The sequence below is a fragment of the Heterodontus francisci genome, chromosome 41, assembly GCF_036365525.1.
Source record: "Heterodontus francisci isolate sHetFra1 chromosome 41, sHetFra1.hap1, whole genome shotgun sequence".
Classification (NCBI taxonomy): domain Eukaryota; kingdom Metazoa; phylum Chordata; class Chondrichthyes; order Heterodontiformes; family Heterodontidae; genus Heterodontus; species Heterodontus francisci.
Window position 1 is genome coordinate 20,445,216 of NC_090411.1, and position 13,005 is coordinate 20,458,220.

Sequence of the window (13,005 nt, forward strand, 5' to 3'; positions counted from 1 at the left end):
CAAAAATGGCAGCTGACCTGGGTAGAATGGTGCCATAGCATGTTGGTGCTCCAGGATGTTCTGTGCCATTGTTGTGAACGGTTTGGACATGCAATTTCCCCATGGTGACTTCTTTGATCCTGGCTGCACTGTCACAGGAAAGCAGCGAGTGGAGGCTCAGTATTTGGGGAAGTTGTGATTCTTTTCTAGTCTTGTGCAGCTAGTTGTGCTGAGACCTGGAAGCAACTTGTCTACTGCCATCTCAACTGGCGATGTCTCCAGATTGGAAAACTTTCTGTCCCTGTGGCTTTCCAAAAGAGAATTTTATCTTGCTGAAGTGCAGCTGTCAGCAATGTCTGGTAATCCCATTATCAGTAACTCTCAATGCAGATGCCCCATTGTCCACTGTTCTGACATCACCAATGTGCTGACCACTCTAGTGCATGTTTGTTGATTAAACATGTGGAGTTCTTGTGCACCAGTCTGGTTCAGTGTTGAACAACATTGTAAAGTGCCCAAGTGCAAGTTACCAGCCACTGTTTTTTTTTTTTAGAAACTCCATTGAGAAAATTTGGCAGTTTTATGCTCTGTATCTTGCACTTAAGGATTTTCATTGGCGTTTAGAATATGCACCGACCATGGGTCATTATTTTCATTTAGGACTTGTTACTTGCAGCCTTTGTTAGTTTCATATTCTGCAGTTACCCTGAATGTCATTTAACATTTACATGCCCAAGCTAGTTCTGCGACATACACAAAGTGACTTTACCAGATGTAAACATCACAAAGGGACATAACCTTAAAATCAGCACCAGGCCATTCAGGAGAGATGTAAGAAAACAGTTTCCACAGTGGTTGTAGAAATATGGAACTACCTCCCACTAAAAGCAGTAGATGCTCGCTCAATTAATTTTAATTCTGAAATTGATAGATTTTTTTTCTAGTTAATGTTGATGAGGGATATGGTGCCATGGTGGGTAAATGGAGTTAGGCCACAGATCAGCCATTATCTCATTGGATGGTACAACAGGCTTAATATCTTACTCCTGTTCCTATGTTGAGTGGCTTCCTCCCTTTCAGTAGCATCAGGTCTCTTGCTCCCAGGAATCCAATGACTTTGGTCTACTCTAAATAACCAAAACCAGGTATGAATGAATCATTAATGTAAATTAGCCTGACACAGATGCAGCTTACGCTTGTACAAAGTATGGGGGATGAACAATGTGAATGCTTTAAATCAGAAATCTATGAGCTGTAAAATTGCACTTGAGTTACTATGGGATATGTTAATTTTCTGCCTTGAATCAGAATGAAAGTTGTCAGTTGCAAGTGAGTTATATCTGAGTTATGTTCCCCCATCCCAATCACTACTCCACTGATCAGTGACTCTTTTTACTAGGGCAGTTTTCTTCCCCTCTCTTGCTGAAGGTGTTGACTGCTGATTGGGACTCAGCCCCATTGATGGCTTTTGCCTTCCAGTTAACACACCCAAGTTGCCTTGAGTCATGTGAGCCTTGGCGTATCAGCAGGCTAGTTGACCTGTGGTGGAGGGGAGTGGGGCCGGGAGATTACAGCTGAGCCTGAGCAAACATTAATTATTAACAGCTGCTTGCATTTTATGCAGTGACTTTAACTGTAAAATGTCCCAAAGTGCTTCACATGAGAAATTATCGAAGTTTGACAACAAACCATGAAAGAGGTGGGTTTTAAGGAGTGTCTTAAAGGAGGAGGGAGAGGTTGAAAGAAGTTTTTTCCAGAGCTTGGTGCCAAGGCTGCTAGTGGTGGTGTGATGGAAATTGGAGATGTGGGAAAGCCCAGAATTAGAGGGGCGGAGAGATCTTTGGGGGTTGGGTGGTGGGGAGGGTGTAGAAGCCTGGAGGAGGTTAGAGATAGGGAGGGGTTGCAACAACAATTGATGGATAGTGATTATGAATGAAAGTCCTCGTCTTGGTTCCCCCAGCTCTTACCTAGGGCCACTGAAACCTGTTAGTTGTACAATCCCAACTACCACCCCAGTTGAGATCAGCTAACTCTGCATGGAGTAGTGATTGAACATGGAACTTTGGTTTTGGAGTGTTCGCCTCTTGGAAACCAAATCCAAGATATAATTAGTAAGCATTCAGAAATGCATAGGATAACGCATTTAAGGAAAAGTTAGATAAGCCCATGAGGGTGAAAGAAATAGGATATATCTGGGGTGGGAGGAGGCGTGTGTGGAGCACGAACACTGGCACAGACCAGTTGGGCTGATTGGCCTGTTTCTGTGCTGTAATGTCTATCTATGCAATTGTAAATGTACTGTGCCATTAAAGGAACCACAGTATAACAAAAATGCACCTCTCTCCCTTCCTCCGGTGTCAAGTTCAGTAAGTTTTTGGTGAATGAAAAGTTAATTGTGAACTCTCCAGTCTACTTAGGCAAGCGACTTTGTTGTACACAAAACCTCAAATCATCTCTGAGGAGGATTACATTCCAAGTGGGAGTATTAACTTGCCTCTGGTTTGTGTAAGTGAATACTTCAGCTCTTGTTATGATGCACTGAAGAGGTGCTTACTTCACTTGCCACTCTGCAGGTTGACCACTTGTCTGGCAGGCTAAACTTGTTTGGGGAAAATTACTGGTCGCTTGGAAACCGAACCTGGAATGTTTTGGGGGGAAGCAGGAGTTTTCACATTGCTGCAAATGCTTGCCGAGGATCAGGCTTTGTTTTTCTAACCTTGTGCGATATCTTGTCCCATTTCAAGAGTGAGTATGCATAGGAAGTAGTTCCTTGGTAGTTTGATTTAACTGGTTTGAGCTTAGGGATTCGATGCATTAAAACTGCCATAGGCAATCAATCAAGTGAAATCTTTGCTACAAAAGCTAGCGATCGGTAGGTGAATCTGGCCAGAAATCACGGTAGAATTTTTCAGCAGGTGACTGAAGGAAGCTGATGTCCTTGCGAACTGTGAACGTTTCTGTATTCGGAAATTGAGTGCATTCTTTCATGCCAAATTTCTGACTACAATGTGTCATCTGGGGACATTTTTGCTTCAGGAAAGATTAATTTACCTGCACAACCCACTTAGTGAGATACTTTGCATATCTCAGTCTCCCAGATCTATCTCAATGCAAAACATAACAGGGCATCAATACTTGTGCCTCTGTGTTGTGACCTCGAGTATCTGGTATTGACATGCATTCTAAGATTTTTTTTGGGGAATAAAACAAATAATATTATCAACTTATCTTCCCATCTCCATCAGGTTTAAGTGGGCTGGGCACCCCCCCCCCCCTTTCCCTCTTTTTTGGGGGAATGGGGCAAAGCTCCAGGTGCTGTACCACATTGGAACTCTACATGTGAGGATTGAACCTGTGTCCCCCACTTTCTGGCTCAGTGCTCCCAAATATTGTGCTCCCTCACTATTGTTGCAAAATGGTCCTCTTAAAAGCAATGGCTTTTTAAAAAAAAAACTTGCTCATGCAATCTCTTTACCACTTTTTAGAGGTATTTTAAGGATGTTACTAAACTTTCATTAAATGATTGTGAGCTGACTGGGTTGTGCAGTGAATTATATCTTGACTTTTTACTTAACCTAGGTGTGTAGGTTTCCTCTCTGCTAACTGCAAGGATTCTACATCAAATGAGTTGGTGCAACTTTATTCCAACTCTTAGTAAGGGTGGACTGCAGTTTCATATAGAGCAGAAGTATAGGCAGCTGTAGGAAATGGTGACATGTAGCTTGATGCAGTGTGAAATGCTTGGAATTTGGGGCTGAGATAATTTTGGGCTAGGTGAGAGAGACCTTGCTCTCAGTTTGGTTTTACCCGACCTGGGAATTGATTCTGGTATTGGGTAACAAAAATGGAAGGTATATTGATTTCCTGTAATATTCCTCACCTTGCGCACACATATTTAAACAAAAGGTTTGGGCCAGTTGGCAGCCCTGAACTCCTATGGAAGGGAGCCAGATGCCTGGGAAGGAAATGTGAAGTGTTTGGGCACACTTGATGGATTGTATGTGGATGAGTATCAGCACAGGAATTTTATTGTTTCTTACTTGGTGCATTTCAACGTATGGGTGTAAATGCTGGAAACATGCATGAAGGCACCCAAGGACATTTAATACAAATGCTGGGGGAGGGGTGGGAGGAAGTCAGTGATGTAAAAATAAAAAATCTCACCATGATGCATTGTAACTGAGTTGAAGTTTAATGATTGGTGTGTCCTGGCACTTCCCCCACTCCAATTGTGAGAACTTGGTTGGAACTACAGGCTTGACTGCTGTCTAAAGTCGGGCTGTTCTCAGCTGGTGAGTTTCCACAAGTTTGCTGTCAGATCCACTGGGGAGATGTGGGGGTTTGGGCGGGGTGCGGGGGGGGAAAATGTCAGAATGTGCCTACAAAGGAGAAATGCAGAAAAATAGTTGCAAGTTTAATTGACTGCAGATAACAGAGTGGCTGAGCATTGGGTGTTTGTAGCTGCATTGTTAACAGGGCGTTACCTGTTTTTAATAAAGCTGACCGGGCCAAGCCTGTTTGTGTTGTAGCTAGTGTATGTATGTGTCCTTTATTGATCAGTTTAAGATTATACCTAAACATATAGAAGTGATTGCAATTTTAAAAATTGCACATACAAAATTTATTTAAAATACAACTGTCAGGTGCCTGGCATCTACAAAGTAAATGGTAGGACAAATGCAACTGTAAGGTGCTTTTATTTAGGCTTTGGAAAACTGTGATCCAATCTTCTGCAATGTATGTCGAAGGTGGGGATAGAAAACTGGGGCGTGTCTTTTCTGAATTGCCATTCACCAAACAAGCCCACTGTAGAGTAGCATCACGAGTCGGTGATGGGGAGATTTCTCTTTCAGGGAGGGGAATGAAGGATGCACTAACCAGAAAGATTAAAAACTGGCCCAGTGCATCTTGCGTACTTGTACATGTGTGTTTACATTTGTGATATATATGCTGGTGCAGCTGACCAGTTGCCATGGCAGATTTGGAGACAGCTGCTGTTAAGTGAGCCAGTTGGTATTAATTCTGCAGAGCTGCTGATTGACCGATGCCTGTGCCTCAGGCACTGCAATCACGGGAAAGTTTGTGGAATTGAGGGTAACTTCAGTTTGTCATTTGAACACGGTGATTGATTACAAACTTTAACTCGCTCTCAGGTATTTTCAATACTGCGCAATAATGGTTCTACTGTTTTCTCACTGTTATGTCGGGTGCTTGTTAAGTTGATGTGGCTTAGGACTGAGTACTCTAATAATTTATGATCAAATGTGTTGCAAGTTTAAAAAAAAAAGTCCTGGAGGTTTTATATATTCTCCGTCAATATTTACCATTGTAACTTGCTATGTCAACATCTCCTGATTTATTTTCCTGTGCTAAGTCACCATGTAGTTGCAAGCTCTAGCCACTAGCTGGCTATGTACAATTTACTCTTGCATATCCTAAATAGTCCTGAAATGAGTAGAGAATGACTGGCCTGTAGGGGTATAGTGCGATCTGTTCCAAACTGTACATGTGAGTGAAGCTTGTGGTCTGCATCCTGTGATTGTATTACAACCCATAATGTGCTGCTCTGTGGATATCCAGATCGCTTTTGGCCTTAAATAAAAGCAAAATACTGCAGATGCTGGAAATCTGAAATAAAAACAAGAAATGCTGGAACCACTCAGCAGGTCTGGCAGCATCTGTGAAAAGAGAAGCAGAGTTAAAGTTTCGGGTCAGTGACCCTTCATTGGAACCCTCGCTTTTGGCCTTGTTCTTTGTGACAAATTTGAAGTGTTCTTGCTGTCTGCTTGTCACTGTTCATCTGAATCCGGGCTTGAACAGTGGAAGTTTTTTAGAAGCAGGGCCGAAGCTCCTGTTGCTGTTGTTAGAAGTTACTTCCTCCCTGGATTTGTTGTGTTTTTTTATAATTATCAATCATCTTGCATTTACTCCCACTCCATCTCTCTGGTGATGAAATTCTGCTTCAAAAGGAGAAGGGGGAAAAAAAAAAACCTGTCTTGCAGTGCTCATTCCCCAGAGAGACCTTCCTCTCCACACCACCCCCCCCCCCCCCCCAAACAAGCAAACCTTTCTTCCGTCTGCAGTCATTACCTTATGCCTAACTACCTGTTTAAAAACAAAAACCCTCCGATTGCAGTTCTCCACTCTGCTTGTGTTGTTGCTGCTCCAGTTTCAAACTTGTGGATGAATGTTTCTTGCTCTTGGTCCCAGCTTTCCTCCTCTTTCTTTGCCCCTTCCTCATACTTCTGGACTGTTTTAGCTGAGGAAGGGCAGCACTGGAACCATGTTGAGGCAGTTGAGAACCGGGGAGTACCAGGAGCAGAAACCAGTTGTACTGCAACACAATGCCGCATGTGTTGCAATGCAGCCCATTCTGGGCTACGTAAGCAATTTTTCTGTTCATGGGATGTAGACATCAATAGCAAAGCCAACATTTCTTGCCTTGAGAAGGTTATGATAAGCTGCTGCCTTGGGTGCACCGAAATGCCTTGCGAGGCCATTTCAGAGGGCAGTTAGGAGTCAGCCACATTGCTGTGGGTCTTAAGTCATATCTCAGCCAGACTGGGTAAGGACAGCAAATTTCCTTCCCTAAAGGACATCAGTGAGCCAGATGGGTTTTACAACAATCTATTGGGTTCTTCACCATGATTGTTACTAGCTTTTTATTCCATAGTTATCTAACTAGATTTAAATCTAATTAACTGAAGTCATGGTGGGATTTAAACTCGTGTCTCCAGCTCATTTGTCTGGGCCTCTGGATAACTAGTCCAGCAACATAACCACTGCCGTAGACCTTGTATCTCTGGTGGTCCCTTCTGTGTGAGTTGAATGTTGAGTAACTTGCAGCAGCTGTGGCATTCCAGCTGCTCCCTAAGATTCGCAACCCCCCCGCCCCTATTTCCAGTATTCTCAAATCCAGGCATAATTTTTAAATTGGACATTTCTGCTGTCCAGTTGGCTATGTGCCTCACCTTACTGACAAGTTAAAAATACCCATTAGATGTTTTTGGTAAATGATTTTAATGGGGTCCTTGCGTTCCAGGTCAATGACTGATCAGTGACCTCAGCATCTATTTATGGTTACGTCATTTCAATAACTGGTTGTCCCCTGCAGCTAGTTGATCGACAATAAAACCCTCTTTGTAACCTGTATCTGAGCAGTGAAGTGACACAAAGACTTACAGATGCAAAACTACACTGAGATCAGTTTGGTGTGTCCCAGGATTTGGCGCTGCAGTGCTCCTGCAGATTCATTGTGCTGTACATAATGCTCAGGTAGTGCCTCGCTTGGGCAAACTTCACAACCCAGATCCAAACTTCAATTTCTGCAAGGTATTGTTAACACTTTTTTCACTGATTCTGTGCTGTGCTCCTCTGTTTAAAAGCCACTGTTGCAGAGACTGTAGTCAATTCAGTAGCCTTCAGTGCATTATCACATGCCAGGGAGAAGTGAGTTGTTCGGGATTGCACAAATCTAGTAAGGAGTTTCTCTTGGCTGAAGAGGAGCTTGGGCCCAGTGCGTATAATCTTGGAAGTTAGCAGTAATTTAGCAATCTGTTTTGATTTGATTTGTCGTCTCCAGCCAACAGCAAATGGATTTCTTGGCATAAGTTTCCTTGTCCAAGTCAGACTTGGTTTATATGGCTCTATTTACTTTGATTTAAAGTTCTGACCTGTTTTGCTTTGTTTTGGATATTCTTGTGTGTAGCTGATGTGCTGGTGCAGTGACCTACTTTGCAGTTTATTGAGTTAAAAACAAAGTTGTGTTTCCTGTTGTCGAGCCTGTGATAATTGGCTTCCTCTTTCTATGTTTGTGACTCTGTTCTCTTTTCATGAGTTCTACAGTGGTTACTTTTTACAGAATCACAGAATTGTTACAGTGCAGAAGGAGGCCATTTGGCCCATCCTATCGGCACCAGCTCTCTGAACAATTCACCTAGTGCCACTCCTCTGCCTTCTCCCAGTAACCCTGCGCATTCTTCCTTTTCATATAACAGTCTAATTCCCTTTTGAATGCTTCAATTGAACTTGCCTGCACCATACTTTTGAATACCTCTATCAAATCTCCTCTCAGCCTTCTCTTCTCCAAGGAAAACAGTCCCAACTTCTCCAATCTATCTTCATAACTGAAGTTCCTAATCCCTGGAATCATTCTAGTGAATCTTTTCCGTACCCTTTCCAACGCCTTCATATCTGTCCTAAAGTGTGGCGCCCAGAACTGGACGCAATACTCCAGCTGAGGCCGAACTAGTGTCTTGTACAAGTTCTCCTTGCTCTTGTACTCTATGCCTCGATTAATAAAGCCCAGGATACTTCTTGCCTTATTAACTGTTCTCTCAACCTGTCCTCCCACCTTCAATGACTTATGCACATATACACCCAGGCCCCTCTGCTCCTTCACCCCTTTAGAATTGTACCCTTTATTTTATATTGTCTCCATGTTCTTCCTACCAAAATGCATCACTTCACATTTCTCCACATAGAACGTCATCTGCCACCTGTCTGCCTTTTTCCACCAATTTTAGTATGAAATGGTAGTGCATTAGTACTGTGGTGTGTAGGGGCACCAGTTTTTGACTAGGGGTTGCTGGTGGGCCACTTTGATAGAAAAGCATCAGTGTGTGAGAAAACCTGCGAAGGTTTGGCTTGTAGCTCGAGGGGTTGGGGTGTGCGTGACTATATTTAAATGCAATTCTTTAATTTTACTGTACTGTTTCATTAACTGTGGTAGCTTAAGGGCTCAAGTGGTTACCAAAACGGTGAGTTCAGATCCAAGCACTGACTGAAGTTTTTCCTTGTTTTCACTTGCTGAGAGAACTTTAAGACTCTCTTTTTTTTTTTTTTCCCCCCCCCCAAGTGTTCTGTCCGGTTATTTGTGTTGCAAGAATACTGCTTTGGATCTTCTGTCTAATCATCATGTACTTAAAATGAAAAATGCCTCAAGCCAAATGTTTATCAAGCTTGTGTGAAAATGAAGCTTTCTGTTGCCACAGTTGACATTCCTTTCAGCATCTGCTGTGCAAGGGCCAGTCGTGCCTGTAAAACACAGATGAGAGCCAGGAAAGATGAAGATCTGACCTAGCTTTACTACATTTGAACCTTCCTTTTAATTAAAAAAAAATCTGTTGACGCAGGTAATTTTCCGTGAGGTTTAGGAAGAGAATTGTGGAATCCAACGGCTTGGTAACTGAAGATGAAGTGGAGACACAGTAGGCCAGAGATGTCTGACAGAAGAACTAAGAGCAGGCAGGGAGTATGGGATGAGCAGGATTGCAGAAGTAGAGTAGAGGGAATTGAACAGTTAAGGTGAGGTTTTAGAAGCTGATATGCTGGGGAAAAGGAGAGCCAGTGGAAGGATGGGATTTGATTTTGGAGACATAGACTTTACTGCCTCAGGAACTCCTGTACCGTTCTATGCCCTCTCTTGACAAGGTGTGATTATGATATGGTTTTTTTGCGTATGAAGACAGTTGGTGCTCAAATTTGAAACATGCTGTCCAGGTCTTGAGGGTGTAATCTAGGCTGCTGCACTGAGAATCCTGGGGGTCTCAGTTCATACTTGGCTGTTTCATCATCATTTATGGAATTTTTTTTTTCTTCCTATGTGCCATACTCACACTTGTTTGAATTGCATTTCATCTGCTGTTGCTCCACTCCCTTGCATATTCATTCTGTAGTTTGAACTGTCTCCTCCAATTGCAATTGCCCTTACTAGTTTCATATTGTCTGCAAATTTGATCAGTTTGCCTTGAATTTCCGAATCCAAATGATGGTTCTAAATAAGGAATAGTCATGGTTCTCATAGCGTTTCAGAGGGCAGCCCACAAGTACTTTTCCAAACTTCTCTCTAACAGGTCCCTATTGTTTTCTAAACTTCTGCCATCTTTGTGTCCATTCCCAGGATATATCCTGGATCCTTTACAGTTTTCATGTTAACAAATAGCTTTAATGTGGAACTTTGTCAGATGCCGTTTAGAAGTCCAGGTACACCTTGACGTGGATTTCAGCAGTCCACTTGGGTTGGCATTTTCCAAAAGAAGTTGAGGAAGTTGGTCAGGCAGGATCTTCCTCATGGTCTCTGTTATTAATGCCATTAATACTGTACAGGCAATCCTCGAATGTTTACTGAGGACAGTCAGTTCCGTTAGTTTCTACAGATCCAGGTAGCATGAATGGCTCTGTTGTTCACTGTTTTGCTTCCTTTTTTGGACAGGGGCACCAAGTTAGCTTGTTCAATGGTTCTCCCATAATAATGTCAGTGCCTCTATTCTCTTCCCTGGTCTCTTTCAGCACTCTTGGATAATAGTATCTGGCCCTGGGGATTGATGAATTTTGAGCACTTCCAGCCTGTCTTGCACTACCAACTCACTTGTATCAGTTGTTAATTATGTCTTGGATGTCTCTGGTTGAGAAGGACATATTACTTTATTTTTTCCCATCTAATTGGAGGAAATAATCATTCTGAATTTCCATTTTCTCATCCTCTGTCCAATTTACAGCTTTGGTTTTTGCCTTTTCTTTGGTCTTTTACTTCCGCTGAGTACTACTTCTGGTTTGTCTCGAATTGTCTTATTTCTCTCTTTGCTCTTCTGAGCATCCAATGTTCCTCATTCATCTTGATGAACCTTTTCCCTTATTTCCCTGCAAGATTTATAGGGGTGTCATTTATTCACTTAGTGTCTCATGTATTTAGTTTGAGAATGCTAATACCAGGTATATATTATATGTGACTAATGTTGTGCCTTTAGAGGCATTCCACTTACCCTCTACTGAAGTGTCAGTGAACATTTACCCCCGGTCGATTTGCTTTAGCTCTTCCCTTATTTCAATGCTCTTAAATTTAACTCTTAAAGCTACATTTCTGAATCTCGAGTCATGTCAAACCTAGTCAGTCATGGCCTCTGAGGGCCACCACCTTCATTCCTTGCACAATGTCAGGGTCACTTAGAAATACCAGGTCAGGATGAGCAGGGTCTCTGGCGCTCCTAACATTGAGACATGAAGTTATCCTGTACTAACTATATTTATGACCTCTGACTCTAAACACCTTGGGCTTTCCCAATTTATATTTGGTTAATTGAAGTCACCATTAAAGTAGCTTTTGTGCTCTTGCACACCCGTTTATGCAGCCTATCTTCATAATTGAAACCATTAAGGTCTGGTTATCATTTTGGTGCTACTGCACTGTACCCTTTCCAAGGTTGTGTATCCTTCCTGAGGTGCAGTTTCGAGAACTGACTCAGTGCTCCCCATGGGGTCTGGCAGATGCTCTGTATGACTGAAGCGTAACTCCCTCCCCTTTGTATTACTGCCTCCTTGAAATAAAGGTCAACACGCCATTAGCCTTTTTAATTCCGTTTGGTACCTGTGCAGTAGATTTCAGTGATTTGTGTACATAGACATCTAATTCCCTTTGCTCCTCCAGAGCTCTTAGTCTCTCACCATTCAGAAAATATTCCAGTTTGTTTGTCTTGACACTGCCATTGAACTCTATCTGCCATAGTTTTGCCCATTCACTTAGTCTGTTTGTCCTTTTGTAGCTTCCTGCTCCCATCCAAATAATGTACCATGCCTCTGAACTTTGTGTCGGCTGTAAATTTGGATATATAACTCTATTCCTTCATTGAAGTTATTAATATAGATGGTGGAAAGCTGAGGCCCAGAACAGATCCTTGGGGAACATCACTTGTCACATCCTGCCAGAATGTTCCTTTTATCCCGACTGTCTCTTCCCCTTCCTCTTAACTAATTTCCAACCTATGTTGCAAAGTTCCTTCAATCCTGTGCATTTTTATTATTTTTTTTCTGCGAAACCTTATTGACTGCGTGCAAACTAACTGTTTTGAAGTAGTTCTCCAGTTTTTCAATTGTCCTTCTCGTGCAGAGGCTTAAACTTCCTGCTTGTTGATTAGCCAGTGACGAGGAATCTGAAGTCGATGGGGTGATTTTAGTAAAATGTTGCATACGGGTTCCTGATGGATAGCAATCCTTAGCACATAACTGGCTTATTTTAGAGGTTTATTGTTCAACTGGTTTTTCCAGTTCACTGAAAGTGGATGGCCTTTTTAAAAATTTCAGCTAGTGTACGGAAATTATTTTAAGCTGATGTTTGCTGGTGGAGGAATTTCCCAGATGATGAGAATGTGGCACTCGCTACCACAGGGATTAGTTGAGGTAAATAGCATTTTTGTATTTAAGAGGAAAGTAAATAAATAAGGGAGAAATTGATAGTGAGGTGAAGAGGGCTGGGAAGTGGCTCGTGTGCATAAACGCCAGCATGAACAAATGGCCTGTTTCTGTGCTTTAATTTCTGTGCAATTTTATGCAGTTCTCTTGGAACTGTGTGTGCGCTCTATCTAGACACTCTCCTTATTGGGGTTTCTTCATAGTTTCTTCTGGGGACTCCTGAAGCACATGCTCATCAGACTCCTGGCTGGCCGAAACAAAATCTGTTCCCATCTAATAACCTCATCACAAATGGATTGAAAATGAGCTTGGTAAGTGTAATGCAGATTGTTATGTGAGTAATGGATTGCTACCATCCATTTTATGATTGGGATCTCTTTGCCCCTTGCCCCAGGGTGGAGCACAGTGACTCATTCCTCCTGCTGAATGCAGTTCTTTGACCCTGGCCCTGTAAAGTGCTTTACTTGAGCAGAGCGAGGTGCCGTATGTGGGTTGGGGAAGTATGGTTTTTCCAGCAGGAATATTGTAACTTGTTTTAAAGTGTAGCTGTGTCCCATGAGTTCAGCTTCGGGTATGTTTCACCTACAACAATTTGCATATATGAATTTGTCGTAATATACCTTTAATGAAGCATAATGGGACATCTTTATGTGCTTTAATGTATATATAATTGTGTTGTGTCCTTGATCCAAAGAAATGTCCAAAGGTACTTGACAAAACATGCAGATAATGGATTGCAGAACCAGGAAATGGTGGCCAAAAGCTTGGCTGAAGAGTTGGGTTTTTGTTTAAAGGAGGAGAGGGGCTGGATGGGTTTCGATGTTGGGATGGGGTTTACTT

At 42.4% G+C, this 13,005-nt stretch overlaps 1 protein-coding gene across 1 annotated transcript in view; it reads left to right on the forward strand.

Moving 5' to 3' along the window:
- LOC137353321 (myocardin-related transcription factor A-like) overlaps window positions 1-13,005 on the forward strand; it is a 179,388-nt gene that overhangs the window by 22,808 nt on the left and 143,575 nt on the right. The window contains 1 exon segment of the mRNA XM_068019461.1: window positions 12,369-12,476. Coding sequence (XP_067875562.1) covers window positions 12,369-12,476 — 108 coding nt within the window.